The following is a 20,791-nucleotide window of genomic DNA, read 5'->3' as shown; positions in this document are numbered from 1 at the left end:
TGGCCATCTCATCGATAGTTGAAGAAAATGTATCACACTGAAGGGTGAATATGTGCAGAGGGAGGGATACCACTTTTCACAGTCACAGCTTCATTCTTTCGAGGTAATCATTGAAACTAGATGACTGACCCTAGTAATTGCATCTTTTCATCTTGCTGTGTAAGGTGAACATTGAATGACAAATACTACGAGTATAATGTAAGGGTATGATTTCGGAGTAAAAGTCAGCCTGATGCTGTCACAGACTGAGTACAAGATTACCGCTAAACAAAATTTTATTGTCACTTGGTAGACAGATGTTGACATTGATAACGAATGTAATAACATTATCTTTTATTAATATTAAGAAATTGAATCAAACACAAATCCAATAATGCTAGTGCGGCACCAATGTTCCGTTCGTGTTCTCAATGATCCAGTTTATGTACATGGAGACACGGGTGGCGACTGAGGGATATGGAGGGGTAGCACACTCGTATCCCCATGACGCAATCCCCAAAATCTTTCCTTCGTAGAGCAGCGGACCACCTGAATCACCCTGCAAAGATCATTGGAAAAAATTACTTGTGGTATGTGCAGAAAATCAGGTTATGGAAAGTTATTTGTTGACCACTCTTAAACTAATTCAGTTTTTTTCAAGTTAACTTAAAAATATCAGACTCAACTGTAATTCCTATCCTCAAATATAAAATGTCAATATTTTAATCACTGTATTTAATAAATCGGCATTTTACACAATGATATCAAAAATTGTATGGTCACATAGATATAAGCTGGTAATATTAGTAGTTCGAATAATACTGCTAATCTGTGTATTCTTAATTTAATTTGAGCTTACTTCTGCTAAAATTCATTTCCAAATAAAGTTTATCATATTTGCTCTGACAGATCATTATTCTATTTCATGTTTTAGAATGTTTTGGTGTTTTTGTCTCCCATTAGGAACCTCTATCAAGTAACTGACCTCTCAATTAGTGTATATAAGAAAGGCTTCCTGAAATATTTGCTCCGATGTGTAAAAGTATCTAATAAGTAGTTATATATAATGTGGTCTGTTATTTTTTAACATTTCTCAAGGTATTTGTTAAACTCATATAGCGTAATTGATCTAAGGCCTCTTTCAGTCCTGAGTAACTGAGGTGGTCTAAAAACAAGTAAAACATGGAATTAAAAATGAGATTTTTTTCTACAAGTCATTACGATTATTAAACTTCTGGAGGAGATTTCAACCTGATGTACACAATAATGGAGACATGGAGACGCAGATATGTAATGCTGTATATGCTATATTGTAACTGGCATACTTCCTTTTTTGTGCCTGGTTTAATGTTGTTATGTCTGAGTCATTCAGAGATAGCTTATTTCCCGTTTCTAATGATTGTGGTTGTCATATGAATCTACTGTTCACTGTGATACAGAACAGAAGAAAGAATTGTGAGACAAAGGTTCAGAGAATTAAAGAAAACTGAAAGTGATGTCTTCCTATGTCGAAGAAAGAACACTAGTTGATAATGCAGTTACTGTGTTTAATATCTTCAGTTCCAGAAAAGTACTTCGTGCTTTGCATATCACAGTCGGTATATATAGCTCTTAGAGCAGCGCACACTCCGCTGTAGAGTGAAAATCTCATGAAAATCTCATTCTGGAAACATCCCCCAGGCTGTGGCTAAGCCATGTCTCCGCAATATCCTTTCTTTCAGGAGTGCTAGTTCTGCAAGGTCTGCAGGAGAGCTTCTGTTAAGTTTGGAAGGTAGAAGACGAGGTATTGTCAGAAGTAGAGCTATGAGGACGGGGCGTGAGTCGTGCTTGGGTAGCTTAGTTGGCAGAGCACTTGCCTGCCAAAGGCAAAGGTCCCGAGTTCGAGTCTCGGTTCGCACACAGTTATAATCTGCCAGGAAGTTTCTTGCTCATGAAATGTCAAACACCAAATTCCTCCGAAATTTCAAGTCATGAATTTACCAAATCTCACTACAAATACTTTATCAACATGGTTAAACAGTCACCCAAACCAACTGAACTACTTCACACAAACGTATCTCGTGTAGTATTCCCCTCCCACATTAGTGTCCCAGGATTTATACCATTTATCGTCTCTACGAGTTTCCATGTGTCATAGTTTACTAGACTCGATATGTTCACATTTTTCAACAACAAATCATATTTAAAAAATACTTCTACCACGACATACATGGTGCTCTCTAGGATTTGTCGTGAATTGTAGCATTTTCACCAAATACGAATTGTCAAACACATTTTAAGTTTTTGATGCCACAACAAACAGGGTATCTCCTCTATGAGAAATATTCTCTTCTTTTCGATTGTTATGACATGGTTACATCTGCTGTAGTGGCAAGCTCCAATGACTGTCTCACCAAAAAGGCTTCATAAGAAGAATCACGCAAGGAACCTTAGTGGTAGATGTTATTGCAAAAGGAGACGAATTCAGCATGCTGACAATGCAGAAGTCACCACCTAAGTCTTATGAAAGGAGAGACTGCCACGCTATTAACACAATGTTACCAAACCGCCAAGGCTATAAAGTTGCTTACACAATGGGAAAGTCAGAGAAATGATGTTGACGTTGTTCAATGGGCACGTCAGCGTCTCGCTCCTGTTGGGACTTAGAGGTCAGAAACGCTACCGTTTCAGAAACAACAGCAACCAGGCTTGCATGTACAGCCCCACATTTAAACAGGCATAACAGCGAGCGTCAGCAGCTAGGTATGAGGTCCGTGACAGTATATGTGTCGAGATGAGTCTACATGTATCTACCTGCTCTCACTGATGGACTCTGTCTTCACTGACTGTGGGTGTACTCCCTGTGCTAAGTCTTCTTGCTGCTGATGTACACCTTCCGACAGTCGGGCCATCTGCTGGCCAAATTGCGACCTCTGCTGGTCGCCTATCATGGTGGACCGGATTCATTTGTGGGCCTTCTAGCTTCCCAGCCCTCACCACCCATTTGATGCCCACATGTGGGAAAATGCTACCACTGTTTACTACTACATGTGCAGGCACACATCACTGCTAAGAGCTGCCATTTGCACTGGGGACGGCAGTCCTATCTAGTCCATTGCAGAGCTCTTCGTGCTGAGCAATGTGATCAAGACAGATGCTATGGGTGCAATGCACTGTCCATTGGATGTAGCCCAACCCGGGTTTTGAGTAAGCTACTATGGGTCCCATGCTGTTCACAGCATTTCTACAGCCGCTACCACTGTCTGAATTGGGCGCAATGCACTGTCCTTGGCGATGGACCACTGCTGTCATGAGCACACTTCCACTGTCCTTGGCGATGGACCACTGCTGTCATGAGCACACTTCCACTGTCCTTGGCGATGGACCACTGCTGTCATGAGCACACTTCCACTGTCCTTGGCGATGGACCACTGCTGTCATGAGCACACTTCCACTGTCCTTGGCGATGGACCACTGCTGTCATGAGCACACTTCCACTGTCCTTGGCGATGGACCACTGCTGTCATGAGCACACTTCCACTGGATAGGAACAGCCTGCATCCTGGAGGGCACTGCCCGCATCCCAGAACCATCATCACTGATGTACTTTATTCTTCAATAATGAGATTCCTTTGACGGTATTGTTTCCATGATGGAATGTCAGACAACAAGCACTGCAACCCCACAGCCACGTCCATGACGGCGATCTACAGGTTGTCCTCACCCCTAGCAGTCCAGTTCCAGTACCAGTCATAGAGGTTACTCACTCCTGGCCTCTGCACTTACTCCTTGCCTGTTCCAACGGAGTGTTGCCATCACTGACTTCGACGAATCTATTGTGTGAGGATCAGGATGTTCGTAAAGTTGATGATTTTGGCACTTCAATCGGTACTAAAGACAAGAGAAAATGTGAAGTGAAAATGGTTAATTCAGAGGAGTATTATCACAAAGATTACCAGGTGTATATTGATCCTCAACAACAGATTAAGGAAATGAGAAATAATACAGAGGAGATAATTAATCAGAAGATCGAATCATACAGATTACATTACAGCTTGAATGTGAAATCGTTCAGAGAGTAGAACACAGGCAAGCCCTTATGTTTGTCCTCAGTGTTTTAGAAGTGAGAAGCGTGCAACTTCAGTAGAATTGCGTTCAGTCTGGTAAAAGGAATAGATATGTATGTGTTGGTTGGATTTTAAAAATTGCCTTTCTCGTTTATTGGTGAACTTGAGAATATTTCACATTAGGTTTAAAGAACAGTCTGTTGAGGGGAATAATGATTTAGTCGCACCAAGGGATCGCAGGGCTTTTTATGTGCGTGTTTGGTTGTTATAGTTACGCCCATGAAAGAATGGTGCCCATGGAGATCGCTTTGTTGCTCCAAGGAAGCACTAGAGTTCGGTCAAGGAATCATGAAAATAGAGATGAGAGGCAGGGAGAGGGAATCCTGAGAATAGAAAGATGAGGGAACCGTGGAGATAGAAGATGCTATAGACGTTATATTTCAGAGACGGCAGAGCGTTTCCGCAGAAACTGTAGTCGCAAGGAATGAATGATGACCAGTGGAAGGAGAGAAAGCGACCGCTCAGCTGTTTAGAGGAACGAGGCATGCGTGTGGAGAGACCAAACATCGAACAGAAGGGATTATAAATATGCGAAGTCAGTTTAAGTGTGGTAATTAATAAGGACACCCTGAAGCTATGATTTAACTTTAGAAGATCGGCAGTAATTGTCTTATATTGGTGTATATTTGAAAAAGTGTGTTACTATTAATGATGTGTCTTTTGTTATTACCAAATAATCCAGCTTGAAATGGAATATGTACGATTTCGTGTGCTACACATGTTACAAAGATGAGAGTGCAATGTGTATATCATAGGAAGTTTGAAAAGTAGAAATAAATGTTATTAGGCTTTTAAGAGTCCCTGACTAGTGAGTTGATGTCGGTATCATCTATGTTCAGTTCCTTCTGTGGCGAGTATTGGGATGTTAAGCACTGCTGGTGCTATGGAGTACATGCTTTTTAGTAAAATAAAGATGTGCTTGCTAGGAATTCAACTGTCAATAAGTGGACATTACATTTCACTGGAGCGAACAGCTCAAGGACAAGCTGCAGAAACTGGTTGATAGGAAATGTTACTAACTGACAATTTGTTGAGGTGAAGTGAGGGTGGGAATGCATATTTCCAGACCTTTCTTTTCATGAAAATGAAACTCCTCAATGAAATGACAACAAAATGAGACTTTTTAAAGGTATTTGTCGTTGGTCTTCCTCAATAGCCATATAGTTAAAGAAGATCCGTCATGGATAACATGACATCAACAACTGTTTGTCTCATATCGCCACGTAACGTTACGTACACGTAAGCACACGGCAGACAGATTAATCCTCCCAGCTCTGGGGACTTTCCATCACTATAGTGTAACAAGACTTGTCGCCTATATAATGCCCTCAGTTCAATGAGGAATGTAATTCACATGTTTCTTCATGCATGGCATCTCCAGGTGAACCCACTGGTTGATGCGAGATCCTGTAGAGCTAACAAAGTACAGGAATGTTAACTACTTGCTGTCGATGTTCGATGGAGCATCTGAGTGTTCATCAAACCATGACCTGCATCCACAGCATGCTCATCATTAAGTTAGAAAACAAAGGTGAACACGTCTTCACCCAGAATAACAATAAAAGATTGTCGTTGATGTTACCTGTAGCCTGGCTGAGTGAGCGAAGTCGTGGTAAGGAAAACACCACCAAAATATCATAGGACCACCTCCGATGTGATTTACACCCGACGCACACTGTGGGTTAAAAGCCTCACCGCACCCGCCGCCTATCGTAATTTGAGCCGAGGCAAAATTGTGATTCGTTGCACCACGCTGCACGGACCCACTCAACTATTGTCCAATTTATGAGTTGTTTGGCCCACTGAAGAAGCGTACCTTCGTCCACTACTGTGGTCAACGCCCTACAGCGACTTTCCCAAATGATTATAGCATACAGTTACCTTCCCAGTGTTGATCGGAAACCCGTCAAGAGGGACCTGCGTTCAGTTACAGCAGCAATTCCTGTCAAATTTGAGAGCAGTTGACTCCATTCCTTGTCGGTTAGGATCCATTCATAAGCATTGCTCTTACGGTATGTAACACTGGCTTCTAGTGGTACACCATTCCTTGGAGTCACATTGTACAGCACAAGTAAACCGCAAACAAATCAGATACTTTCATTCGCCATGTGATCACAGGCTCGTCCAAATACAACAGCTGGTTTCTGCAATTCTGTCACGTTACCGATTCATTGAAATGACTTACATTAACGGAAGAGTGACACGCGACCATCTGGTACCAGTTCTATGCCACCTACAGAGCTCGAAAGCGACCAGAGAGCTCTTTTAGGTATGGTTACTATTATTTTGTGCAGTGAACTCATTTAAACGCCTTGACTGAATCTAACGGCAATTCAGTAAGAAGTCAAGCAACACAGACATGACGGCATATTTCCAAATCGGCCCATGAGCTGTCTTAGGTGTGTTCCTCGTCGAGACAGACTTTTGCCCACCATCTTTTTCTATACTTACGTAGCAGGAGTCGTAGTTTTTCTCCTCGAAGCGAGCAGCGCACATCTGCGTAGGGTAGATGGCGTAACCATCTTCGCCCCACACCGCTTGGCATTCCTCTTGGTTTACTACTCCCAAGTCCACTTTGCGCAGGTTGTCTGGCTGCGGTCCTCCATACTGTGAAAAATAACAACCTTTTCTTATACCACAACTATGCTAATATGCTGCAAATTTTCAAAGCCAGTCATCCACAGTACAGTGTTTTATTGCGATCTTGGCTAAGAAGTATTTTCTTCTCCTAAGAAATAGAGAGTGTTGACAAAAACATATAAACATCAAAAACACAACACATTGGCTTGCCTGATACGGTATAGTAAAACCGTTTCCATTCAAAGCAGCTTCCAGTCGTAACGGAATGGATAGATAGAGGTCATGAGTGGTTCTCAAGATAATCTTATACCATTCTTCCTGCAAAACACTGGAGTGTTAAGATAACGGTTCTGGAGGTGGGTAAAGATCAAGCACCCTTCTCTCCATTCGGGAGGACGACGGTTCAATCCCGCGTCCGGCCATCCTGATTTAGGTTTTCCGTGATTTCCCTAAATCGCTTCAGGCAAATGCCGGGTTGGTTCCTTAGAAAGGGCACGGCCGATTTCCTTCCCCATTCTTCCGTAATCCGAGTCCGTCTCTAATGACCTCGTTGTCGACGGGACGTTAAACAGTAATCTCCTCCTCCTCCTCCCTTCTCTCCAACATAGACTACAAGGACTCATTAATACAGAGATCAGGTGACCGTGGTGGTCAGGGGAGATGCAACAATTCCTCCTCGTCTCAGAAAACCAGTCCCGGACGATACGAGCTTGTCGTCTTGGAAGACGGTTTCACCTTTGTGGACCAAACAATGATCCATGAGATAGGCTTGATCAGCCAAAATAGTCACATAATCCTTGGCAATAATCTGACTTTGTGGAGTAGCCATGGGGCCCACGAAATACCATGATATGTCTACACAAATCATCATCTAACCGCTGCCGTGTTTCGGTATTGGGAAGTAAACTTGGGCATAACTCGGATAAAATGTGGAACAGTATTCGTCCGAACAATCTACATTCTTCCATTGCTCCGTAGTCCAAGTTTCATAGCTCCAGAACCCCGTTTTTCCGGTATTTCCGTTTGCACCACTGACGAGTGGTTTTGCAGTTCCAGATCGACCTGTAATTCGCAGCTAATGGAGTTCCTTTCGTATTGTTTTGGTTCTGAAAGGGTTCGTGACTGCAGTATCCAGATTTGTAGTGGCTTTTGCAAATGTCGTCATATTATTTTCCGTCACAAGCTGCTACAATGACCGTCCGTCATGATCATACAAGAGGCACTTTCGTCTGCGTTGTGATATAACGGATAATGTTTCCCCGTTTTCCCTGTATACGGTGCAAATCTTCGGTATGGTGCCTCTCGAAATGTCAAACACTTCAGCCACCTTGGTTACGGACGAATCCACCGTACGAACACCAGCAATTTGTGGACATAAGAATTCACTTAGCTGAGCCATAAGGCACTCACAGTTACAAATAACACTGTTTTTATGTGACTGACACGGGCAAGGACATTGCACAGGTGCTGTTCATGGTCATATTCGAGCGTCGTCCAACAAGTAAGTTTCCCTATTTTATTTCTCTGCAAACTAAACTGTGTTCCTGACATGTGCCGCGAGACCGCTCCGGTCGCAGGTTCGAATCCTGCCTCGGGCATGGATGTTTGTGATGTCCTTAGGTTAGTTAGGTTTAACTAGTTCTAAGTTCTAGGGGACTAATGACCTCAGCAGTTGAGTCCCATAGTGCTCAGAGCCATTTGAACCTGATATGTGGGGGCTGGCGAGTTCGACTGATATGTGTTGACAGCGCCCACGCTGGCTAACGTTGCAGATCGAAGAATCTTGCCAGTACGGCGCAAATTAGCATGGAGTTAGGACTAAAAAATGCTTGCGTTTGTGGGCTGTGCTCTGTCATTCATAAAAAACTGTCCGTTACCGATATCGATCGGGAGTTAACTTCTGCCTATAGGGAAGGTTTGTGAATTTGTGGAAGGGTGTGCAGATGAGCTGACGAAGAGCACACAGGGAGGCCCTCTATAGCGACATGTTGTGATGCGAGATCTTCCCACAAGTGGTTTTCACAGGATCTCCCGGCGGGGGTCAGGGATTTTCTCTGCCTCGTGATGACTGGGTGTTGTGTGATGTCCTTAGGTTAGTTAGGTTTAAGTAGTTCTAAGTTCTAGGGAACTGATGACCATAGATGTTAAGTACCATAGTGCTCAGAGCCATTTGAACCATTTGAACCATCGCATGATCCCCGAACTCAGAGATCACGTTGGAAGTGAGCACTTCAACATCGATGATGAAGTGACATCATCAGCAAAGAACTGGTTGCGAGCACCCAGCGAAGTACAGCTGGTTTGGAAAAACTTGTTACGAAAAATGCTTGGAAAAACATGGCGGCAATGGATAAAGATAACAGAAGCATTTTACAGTGTCAACAAAATTATTTCAGCATGATAAATTGTCTGTCCTCTATGTATGTAAAGAAGATGGTTGGTTGGTTGGTTTGGGGAAGGAGACCAGACAGCTAGGTCATCGGTCTCATCGGATTAGGGAAGGACGGGGAAGAAAGTCGGCTGTGCCCTTTGAAAAGAACCATCCCGGCATTTGCCTGGAGCTATTTAGGGAAATCACGGAAAATCTAAATCAGGATGGCCGGACGCGGGATTGAACAGTCGTCCTCCCGAATGCGAGTCCAGTGTCTAACCACTGCGCCACCTCGCTCGGTGTAAAGAAGAGAGTCTGATTGTTAGTTTACTGTTTTGTAATTCATACAAATCTACAGTTTTATTACGATCTCTGTGAAAATTTGCGCACTTTACCTTCAAGAGGAGAGGAAGATCGCTGTCTATTTAATATTTCGTATTCCGAGTTGAAACACACATGTATGAAATATAAAAAGGCGGAAGGTTGTCACCAGATCGCAGGGCCATCAAAAGACCGAACAAATCCCGAGACTTACCAGATTGTGACATAAACTATTCGAATTGTTCGCGTCGCACTCAAACACAGCCCTACATGAAACAGTGAAAACTGCGCTGGAACAATAGAAGACGAATTTTTCAAACACACGATGTGATGCTTATCACAAAATGTATCAACAGACGGCGCAAATAATCACCTTTTCATGCACGTGAAGACGTATTTATTCGCCGAATTCCCATGACAGCCATCGATTCAAATATGCCCTTGGATTTAAAGCGGCTGCAGTTTCTCATGCAGCTTAGCATTCGCGAGTATCAACAAGGCGCAAGGTCGATCACTTTGTATGGGAGATATTAAACATCCGGGCAACTGGCCACTGCATCTTCTGCAGTTACGTTCAAGCATGTACAAGGGGTAGGAAAAATAATATGAACAGTGGTGGTAATGGGATGGTTGTGTTTGAAGATCAACAACGCAGGTAAGGCACGTGTCGAACTGGACTGTGAGTGTTCAGTACGGACTAGCCAACAGAGCAGGTTGTTTACGAGTAGTGCACACTTCGTATTTGCATTCAGAGGCCGACATCGACGTACAATGAAAGACCTAACAGAGTGCCAAAAAGGGCAGATTGTGCTGGACCGATTAGCTGGAGCATCAGTAACCAAGACTGCCAACTTATTGAATGTTTCAAGAGCAACTGTTTCAACAGTCATAACAGCCTACTCAAAACAGGGAAAGACACCATCGTGTAAACGTAATAGTGGGCACAAATCGAAACTAAATGACAGAAATCGCCGTACGCGAACACGAATTGTGTCAAAAAACACAAAACTTCGGCGGCTAAAGTGACTGCAGAGCTCAATAGCCGTGTTCGAGACCCCGTATCTATCGGCACTGTCCGCCGAAAACTCCATAAACCGAATAGTCACGGACGAGCTGCTATACCGAAACCATTAGTGACGACAATCAACGCAAAGAACCGTAAAACATGGTGTCAGGAGCATAAATCCTGGACGGCTGATCAGTGGAAACACGTCATATGGTCCGACGAGTCAACGTTTTCGTTATTTCCAACATCGGGCCAGGTTTACGTCTGGAGAACGCCATAAGAAGCCTACAATCCTGATTGCTTGATTCCAACGGTAAAGCGTGGAGGTGTGTGTGTGATGGTGCGAGCACCCATATCATGGTGTTCTGCTGGTCCCATCATCACTCTCAAAGTCCGTGTTATAGTCAACGATTATGCGAACATTGTAGATGATCAGGTGCACCACTTGATTCAGATGTTGTTTCCCAACAATGATGCGATATTTGAGGATGATAGTGCACTCACTCACACAACCAGGGCAGTACAATCGTGGTATGAGAAACACACAACTGAACTGCAGCGTCTTCTCTGGCCATCACAGTCCCCCAGACTTGAACTTTATCCAATCCCTGTGGGCGGTATTGGAGCTCAGATTCCGGTGCAGATTTCCTCCTTCCTCGTCACTACAGAAGTTAGAAAAGGTTCTGACCGAAGAGTGGCATAACATTCCACTGGGGAATGTACATTCATTATATACCAGTATTCCAAGAAGAATTGCAGCTGTATTACGGGCAAATGGGGGTCGAACCCCTTATTAATAAACCTTTCTCAAGTAAGTACAGGTGTTCATATTATTTTGCTTATCCCCTGTATTTGTATGGAGTTTACAGTTTATTGTCCAATCACTGTATATGATATGAATCAACTGCAACGGCATCTATATTAAATGTGTTACAAATTTTAACATGCTACAGAAATAAATAATAATGACACTGATGAATTATAGTCTAATTGTAATTAGTTGCAATATTGTCGCTGCAAGTACTGTCTGCAGGCAACCACTAAAGCGCGCCACTCCCCACAGCAATAAAAAATGGGTTTTAAATCTCTACAAGAACCACGTACACAATCTGCAACACGTGTATGTAGTGCTGCTCATCCGCAGTGTTTTTCTTTTGTGTGTGTGTGTGTGTGTGTGTGTGTGTGTCCGAGTGTGATTCGGATTGCATACCTAGCCATGGTATCGGTGGAGAGAACACGTCAGAGACACAGTTGCGGCTCGAGCCCGCACGGGGCGCAGCGATCGTTCCAAGCACGTGAGGCGGCGCCGGTCCTCTGACCAAAGACTATAAATATCTATGGAGTGAGCAATCGTATGCGCTGACCGAGGATTCTGTCCGCAATATCTGCTGCAGCGCAAGTCATGTGATTTTGGGACAGCACATTTGAGACCGTATAGCGCGTAGAGTATTTTGAGTGTTGTTACTTTGCTCACATTCAGGAGTACTGTGCAACATGTTTTTCAGACATCTTAACAATTTAATGCCAGGAACTGACGCTGGCTTCAAGATGTGAAGAGCAACAGTATACTGCTTTTGTCGCCACATTGCCATAGCTTAGAGTCCACCTTATTTACTTTTTTTGATAAAGGAATAAGAACTTACAGCCCACAGTAATTTCTTAACCTCTCTGTTGTAGATATTTGTACTATCAAATTTCTGTCCCATGACACCGTATACGGCGCCGAAGTGCCACAGAAAGAACAACGCATTTGGAACTATGAAATTGTTAAATTTAACACAATAAGCGATTTGCACCACCTGATTGTCTATTATTGCTTTTAGTTTTTCTTCATTCACCCCTCTGCTATTTATATTCAAGTAAAATATCCCTATCATTTTTTCGCCATCTCATCAGAAAAGTAAAACCATATACTACGCACAAAAAATAAAAATAAAAATACAATGCTCCAATTCTGGAATAATGAAAGAAGTAACAGCCAACAATATTTTTTCACGTTTTCTATTGCACTGATTACATTGTCGAATCTGTTCTAATTAACCACAGTACAGTGACACTGTATAGGTAGCTGTGTCATGCAGAAATACTTAGATACCCATAAAGGTTTGAGAACTAGCATAAATCGGAGAAAATTAATTAGACTGTCATGTAGAAATTTTATCTGTATATGAACATAGCACTAATATACAGTGTATACATATACACTGAATGCCAGTTTATTCAGACACACTTGCAAATTTATCTAGCACTTGTCTCATAAGTATATTCCATAATACAGTAGAAATCATCTCTGCAATACAAGATTTTGTAATACCGAGCCTCGATATTTTTCAGCATCTGTAGCTACGAAGATACTGCATCATTGAAACTGCTAAAACTCAAACGCGCAGAAACGAACATAAAATGTGAATATACGTAATATTCAACTTACGCCGCTACCAAAAATTGTAGACATGCAGCGTGGTCCCAAAATCATGCGACTAGCCCGGCTTGAAGTTGAGAACTTGCACAGTGGGCTGCACTGGATATACTCGTATATATTTTATGTCTCTGACGAGCGTTTATCGTTATACCACAGCCAGGCGGTTACTGTCACTCCGTCGATAGCACTCGTTCATTAAGTATGGGTCATTGGATGGTAGAGTATTTTCTTCTTGTCTGGTCAAAGTCTTGTGATTTGGATTTTTCCCTGGATTGTGGTATATGCTTAGAAGACTCGGCTACACTCTGGACATTGGTTGGTTATTAATTCATCTCCGCAGTCAGTCACCACCGGAACCGCCTGTTTCGTCCCACCGGTCTCCCGTTAGCATGTGTAAAAGTAGTCATAAACTGTGTTTCTACCTACGCAGAGTAGGACAGAAAATCGCTCATAATGCCCAAACCTTTCATCAGGACAAGAGTTAGGTTACTGTTATTGAAATGCAAGGAAATTTTCCCAACCGGCAACTATTGAAAACTTATCACGTCAGAATCTCAAAAACTATTGAACTCTTCAACTCACTGAAATGTTTATTCTCATTGAGTTCCAAAATACCTGCTCTGCGAGAGATCTGTCTGATGTTTCGTATCGGATTCCGGAAAGCGCTGTACTTCACAGGTGGCAGGCACAGGGCTTTGCACAGAGGAAATGCCAACATAGCAGGAGCCGACAACGCCAGCGCAGCTGATGTTGGTGCATTGTTGGCGGAGCAGTTCATCCCTCTCGCTGCCAACTGTCAACTAATTTGAATAAAACTGTAATGTAGCTGAAGACAAAAGAAGTTGTAATATTAGTGGGGAGTTGATCAGTCATCTTCAGTAATAATCGTAGGACAGAAGAATATTCGTCATTGTGTATATTTTCGCTACGTGTCTCCTACGGCACCATGCCAAAACAGTGTGACAGCATGTCTTAGAACCATCTGCCTGATGTACCAAGAAGTTTGACTAACGTAACCACGCAACACCAGCTGCAGCCGTACCCGTCAATCTTGCAGTTTGTTCAAATGTTCAAATGTGTGTGAAATCTTATGGGACTTAACTGCTAAGGTCATCAGTCCCTAAGCTTACATACTACTTAACCTAAATTGTCCTAAGGACAAACAAACACACACACCCATGCCCGAGGGAGGACTCGAACCTCCGCCGGGACCAGCCTCACAGTCCATGACTGCAGCGCCCTCGACCGCTCGGCTAATCCCGCGCGGCAATCTTGCAGTTTGAAAAATACCATTTGTTCCTAATGGTATTATGCAGTAACCTGCCCACGATATTACTTCGAGAGCAGCTGCTTCTGAGATTGTCAGCTGCTCTGCTTTCACAGCGAGTAAGTTTCCATGGTTGAAGTTCCTGAATGTCTGTCTAATCCTTCATCATTTCATATGTTTATAACGTCGTGGATGTTTTGATAGCAATATTTTAACATCCGTTACTTCCTGCTTCTTCTGTGACGCTAGTTCAAATGGTTCAAATAGCTCTGAGCACTATGCGACTTAATGTGACGCTAGTCCCAGTCACTGAGCCATCATAATCGTGTCATTACAAAGTAGTTCCTTTCTACAGCCTTTCCAGATTTCTTCATGCGGAGTCCACCAAATCATTTTTTATATCTGAGATATTATTTATACACCCATCACACATATGCTGTCCATGTCACCTAGGCATCTTGACAGGTGAAAGGCACACTCATATTGATATGTGAAATGAAGGTAAATATTTCATTAAAATGAATCTTCCTGGCAGATTCACCCTTAACTTGCGAGGTGACTTTTCTGTATCATATACCACGACGTAGAGTCTCTGGGACCCAACGTTTAAACCGAAATATAAGGCGAAAATCATTAGAAATTTTTAATTTATGTTATATAACATTTATTTTTACAATTATTTAAGTGTTTTTAAAATGCTTCTAGGTTATTTTATTGCACTAAACAAAGCCAGCAGCATTTTACTATTTATCACACGAAAGCACGTAATTTTGTGTGGTTCTTTTAAATAGTACACATAAATAGACTGTTAGAGCAATGAATTTTACATTCTGAAAAATCATACAATCTCTGAAGCAAATAAATTTCCAAATAAAACTAGATTCCAGGGTTTAGATTTGCGAATAAAAATTCCACCCGACAGGTACAGAAAGAAAGTCTGTCAAATTGACATTCATTGCTGTGAAGTACATTTCCCCTATCACTACTCAGAATACAGAATTTTAAGACACCTCAAGTATTTCATTGAGGAAACAAACAGATCCCCCTCACAACTTTCCTGAAGTTCTTCCTCTGAATGATACTCTAGTTCGATAGCAGAACTGTGATCACTGTCTAATGTAAAATCGTCGTCTTTTTCGTTTATTTCTTGATCTATATTACTTCCTCCATAAACCGACTAACAATTTCACCAAACTCGGGAAAGTTAAAAATGACACATTCGTCCCAACACAATTTGAGCTATACGGTACCGTCAGTGGTGGATTTAAAAATTTTAAACCCCTAGGCACATCATATTATATGCGCCACCCGCCCTCCCCCCCCCCCCCCCCCTCACCCAGAGAAAAACATGTTTTATAACTATTACCCGATCACTTAACAATTGCCGTTTTGGGTGGGAGTGCTGTGGGCTGTTTCCGTACTCTGCTATTAATTGTCCTGAAGGACGCGTCAGCGGTCTAGTCGCACTCAATCAGAATGTAATGTGGTTCCTGAACCGTACTTGGGGTACGGCAGCGGATAAAACAAACTTAAAATTGCATTGTGTTAACACATTCTTCTGTAAGAAAACAGAAAGGAACACAAGAAAAATGACTTTTCTTTTATGGCCTAAAAAATCAGCAGAGAGTGTAAGAGACAACAGATTTTTGTTATACATTCACTTTTAATATGTTCTTTTACACGAAGCTGTTGTAAATGAAAGTACAAAGTTGTGTTACGATCTAAAAATCGAAGCGTACGTGTGATACATTAGAAATTAATACGTACTTTTCCAGAGATGCGTTCAAAATTAAAATGAAACTGTCGTTTTACGATATAATAACTTGAATGTGTAGCAGGTAAAAAAAAACTCGTTCGGTACTAATACGTGAATCTGCAGGAAAGCTTAAGAAATGAAAATGAAATAGAGATTTCGGTGCACGAACTAATAACTAAATACTGACGAACAAACACAGAACTGGATTTGGTATTACATAATTTTACAGACTAGTGTGGAAAAATCAAATTTGTTTCATAACCTAATAGGTAACGTGTAAAGTGTTAGTGTCTGTGTAGCTAGATGCTGCGTAGTAAGTGTACAGAATACCTTTAATACATGTAAGCTTTTTCATTTTTATATCCCCTACGTCTGACACAATTCGCATTGCAAATAGAGATTTTTTAAGACGCTTCAGCAGTTCTGTGGTGTGCTCCTCCCAGTTTAATTTATTATCAAGCTGTAATTCCAAGAATTTAACACTGTCCACTTCTTCTGTCTGCTTGTCATCGTATGTTAGGCATTTACTCGTGGGACATCCCTTACAAGTTCTGAAATGCATGTAGTGTGTTTTATCAAAGTTTAGTGACAAAGAATTGGCTAGGAACAAGTGATTAATGTCCACAAATATTTTATTAGCCGATCTTTCTAAGACTACCCTTCATTTGCTACTTATTGCAATGTTTGTATCATTGGCAAACGAAAGAAAAAAAAACTTGGCATCTGTTAATGTTACTGATGAAAAGTCATTGATATACACAAGAAAAGGTAAGGGCCCTAAGATGGGACCTTGTGGGACCCCACATGTAATTAGTTCTCAGTTGGATGATGCCCTGATAGCTTGATACATGTCTATCTCCTAATAACACCCTTTGTTTCCTGCCAGAGATATGAGATTTGAACCATTTTGCAGCATTTCCTGTTACACCTTAATATTCTAATTTACTTAAAAGGCTATTGTGTTTTACACAGTCAAATGCCTTTGAGAGATCACAAAATATACCAGCTGCCTGCAATTATGAGGTGATAAACTCAAGAAGCTTACCACTAATCGTGTAATCGAACACCATCACTTTCCTTTTCTTTGTTCAGAGCGCTCTCTTTCTGATCACAGAAAATTAAAGGTCCTATTGCGTTTCCTTGCGTTGCACGGATTTCTGATCAACATCCGGCGTCATATACACAGGTGAGTCGTATTAGTCGAACCAAAATCGTATCTAAGCATACCTCAGAGTGATTGTATGTTGGTTATTAGGCGGGATTGTCTAACAGCTTTCGTTAATCTACAAACCAGTTTGTGCCTGTTCACCTACATCTTCCGTTTGAAAAATGGCACAGGTATTTAAACTGTAGAACCACTGTTTTGAACCACACCTTCAAACTGACAATTTAAATGGTTCAAATGGCTCTGAGGACTATGGGACCTAACATCTCAGGTCATCAGTCCCCTAGAACTTAGAACTACTTAAACCTAACTAAGCTAAGGACATCACACACATCCATGCCCGAGGCAGGATTCGAACCTGCGACTGTAGCAGTCGCGCTGTTCCAGACTGAAGCATCTAGAACCGCTCGGCCACTACGGCCGGCGACAATTTAAACGTAGAGAATATTTGCCTTTGTGAGTAGGTGGCTGCAACAATTAGAAGTTAGGCAGACCTTTCTTACCCACAGATCTCCCCAACCTATGACGGTGACGTTGACTCCATCTGGAACCTCCTCTGCCGGCTCTGGCAGTTGTATTGGTGCCACGTTGACTCCATCTATTGGAAAATCTGGGCTCACCTGTAAAGGCATGAACATATCTGGTTTGTTGAAAAGGGTTTCTTTGTAAACAAGTATAGGGGATTACAGTCGAATTAAGTCAGAGGATTCTTAGAGAACTAGATTAGAAAATTAGACACTAAGAGTAGCAGATGAGTTTTTCTATTTGGGCAGAACTGACTGCGGAATAGAAGTGTATTATATGTGGACTGGCAAAGGCAAGAAAGACGTTTCTGAAAAAGAAAAATTTCTTGTTAATCTATCATAAATTTAACTGCTAGGAAGAAGTATTTGTCTTGTGTAGCCTTTTAGGGAAATGGAACTTGGACAGTAAACCTTACAGCGAAGAATAAAATACAGGCTTTTGAAAAGTGCAGCAACAGAACAATGTTCCACACTGGATGGTTGGATCTGGTCTCTAATGAAGAGGTACTGAATGTAATTGAGGCGGAAGTACGTGGCACAACTTGACTAAAAGGAGGTAGCTGATGATATGACCCATTCTGAGAGACCAAACGATCACTAGCTCAGTACTGGATGCATGTGGGGGAGGGTAAAAATTGTAGAAGTAGGTCCTTGTAGTTTTCCTATTGTAATGCCGAAGTTAGAATAACTACCTGATTGGTCACTAACACTTTAGCAACAGGAAAAAAAAGAAAAAATTCCTGACAAGCACTGTTCACACCTTAGTCTGGTTAAGATTAGGATCCGCAATCCACTCCATATTCAGCTCAAACCACTCATTCATGAAAAGATTCTGTAGAGCTAAGAAATCACTTGGCTGTTGATTGCTACTGTTCACCAGTTCAAAATAGTTTCATACACTTTCTGTTGGAGTAAAACTGAGTGATTTGACGGACCTTCCGATTTGCAATGTAATACCTGCGAGTTTGTCAAAGCAAGAATGTCTTTGCAAACGGAAGAGTCCATAGATTACTCAACATGAAATGTGGGAGAAAGAGTATCACTCTCTCACTGAGAATGTTGATGTACACAGTAATCTGAATGAGTGATCCAAGTCATGGTGAGAGAAACGCCACCCAAATATTACAGAACCACCACCGGTGTGAAATACATCCTTCATATGTTGTGTGTTAAGAACCGCATTGGGCCCTTGATGAACTTACCTTATTTGCATAAATTTAAAAGAGGTACAATTTAAAGTTATTGGACCACACATAAGCCTTCAGGCAGCTACAGTCCAGTTTTTTTTTTTTTTTTTTTCCACTGAAGATTTACTCCCTTAAGTGCTGCAGTGTAGAGAATATTAGGTGAATTACTATGGACACAGAGGTGTTTACACAGTGATTATTCCTGTACTCCACATGCGAACTGAATGAGAAGAAACAGTAATGACTGGTACAATGGGACAGAAGCTCTGCTATGCAATTCAGAGTCATTTACAGACTATGGATGTAGACATTTTGTTGTTAAAATAACTGTTCAGTATACTATTTCATAGAACTGTAACTTTACCACTGGAGAGCAGTATATGTCAGTCATGGTCAAATGCACTTTAACCTGTAATTTATATCAGTAGTGCTATGTGTATATCTATTGTTATAGAACAAATCTTTATATATTCTGATCAATTATACAAACGATATTTGGTTTCTTTACAGTGTGGTAGCAGCATCAAACTGTTCTCTTTGACAAGAGAACTAGTGCAGTTACATCAGTAGTGCCATGTGTGTTTTTTAATGTTCTAGAAGAAATCTTTACATATTTTGTTTTCTTTAAAGATTGCTATAGTGATCTAAATTTGCTCATTAGCAAGGCAGGTTAACCAGTAAGCTAGGTCTCAAGTACCAGTTTTTGAGCCATATAGGGTTTTTTAACGCTACAGCTGATACAACAATAGTGCCATGTGTGTTTTGATACGTTTAAAAAATCTTTACGTATTTTGATAAGTAATACTGACAGTTTTAGGTTCATTTCGACTGTTGTGCAATGATTACATTTTTTCATCAACATCTACATTATGTTTGTGGCGGAGGAGCTATGGTACCACAAAGTGATCCCTCCTTCACTGTTCCACTTGCGAGTGGCATATGGGAACAACGATTGACGATAAGCCTCTGTATTGGCTCTAATTTCTCGAATTTTCTCGTCGTAATGATTCTGTGAGGTGTGTGTGCTGTTGTCCGCCTCTTCCCGGAAAGTGCTCATTCGAAAATGCAAAGTAAAACTCTCCGTGATGCACAAATCCTCTGGCACTGGACTTTGTGGAGCAGTTCTGTAACTCTATCGCGCGGGCTAAACCAACCCATGACAAAACTCTCCGCTCTACGTTGGATCTTCCCTTTGCTTGTTTCCAAGTGCAGCTTAACTTCTCAGTGAGAATAGTAATGCCAGTATGTGAGCCGTGTGACATCTCCCCTGTTACAGAACGATTAGGTTTCAGCAATAATGTCACGTATATTTTGTACTGTTGAAGAAGAAATTCTTACGTATTTTGATAAATTATACAACCAATTTTATTTTGGTGCAAAGAGCGGATTTTTGCTCACGATCGGAGCTCCGTGATGAGCCTTGTCCATTGTTGTGTATGATGGAGCAGTGTTTACGAAGTTAACATAACCTATCTGTTGAATTTTGAAATTATATTTACGTATTACGAAAAGCAATACAAGACATTAAATTGCTTGTCGGAACAAACCATTTTCAGTACGGTTTTTCGGTGTTAAATAGTCGGAAAATGTGAAGTGTGAAGTTCATGCATTCGGATGCTATAGATGTTATGTGTGTATACACACACACACACACACACACACACACACACACACACACATATATATATATATATATATATATATATATATATATATATATATATATATATGTGTGTGTGTGTGTGTGTGTGTGCGTGTGTGTGTGTGTGTGTGTGTGTGTGTGTAATGCCGATGGAGCTTACGTATTCTTGATAAATAATACAAATATTGTAGACGTAGAAACACTATAATTTATGCTAGTATTGTCAATTATGTTATGCATTTTATAGATAATTTATATGTGGAAACAACATTCACATAAACATTATGTATGTGTGCTTAGATATTTATTATAAGTTATATGGATGTGGTAATACTGTAAGTTACACCCTTTATATATTTTCGACAGAGCTTTCGATACAAAAATAACGTTGTGACACTTTACATTAACACTGTGTTGCTGATGAAGGTTAGATATGTTTGATGTAGTACCAATACACATGTAGGT

The 20,791-nt window shown here is 41.2% G+C and overlaps 1 protein-coding gene across 1 annotated transcript in view; it reads right to left on the bottom strand.

The window, feature by feature from the left end:
• Nucleotides 1–257: 257 nt before the first annotated feature.
• LOC126242255 (mite allergen Eur m 3-like) overlaps nucleotides 258–20,791 on the bottom strand; it is a 34,818-nt gene continuing 14,284 nt past the window's right edge. The window contains exons 5-7 of the mRNA XM_049948074.1: nucleotides 17,477–17,593; nucleotides 6,537–6,692; nucleotides 258–538 (exon numbers count right to left, since the gene is read on the bottom strand). Coding sequence (XP_049804031.1) covers nucleotides 377–538; nucleotides 6,537–6,692; nucleotides 17,477–17,593 — 435 coding nt within the window. The 3' untranslated portion in view covers nucleotides 258–376. The remainder of the gene's footprint in view (nucleotides 539–6,536; nucleotides 6,693–17,476; nucleotides 17,594–20,791) is intronic.

Source organism: Schistocerca nitens, chromosome 1 (assembly GCF_023898315.1).
Source record: "Schistocerca nitens isolate TAMUIC-IGC-003100 chromosome 1, iqSchNite1.1, whole genome shotgun sequence".
NCBI lineage: Eukaryota > Metazoa > Arthropoda > Insecta > Orthoptera > Acrididae > Schistocerca > Schistocerca nitens.
The sequence above is the reverse complement of the archived record's forward strand: the minus strand, read 5'-3'. Positions and strand labels throughout refer to the sequence as shown.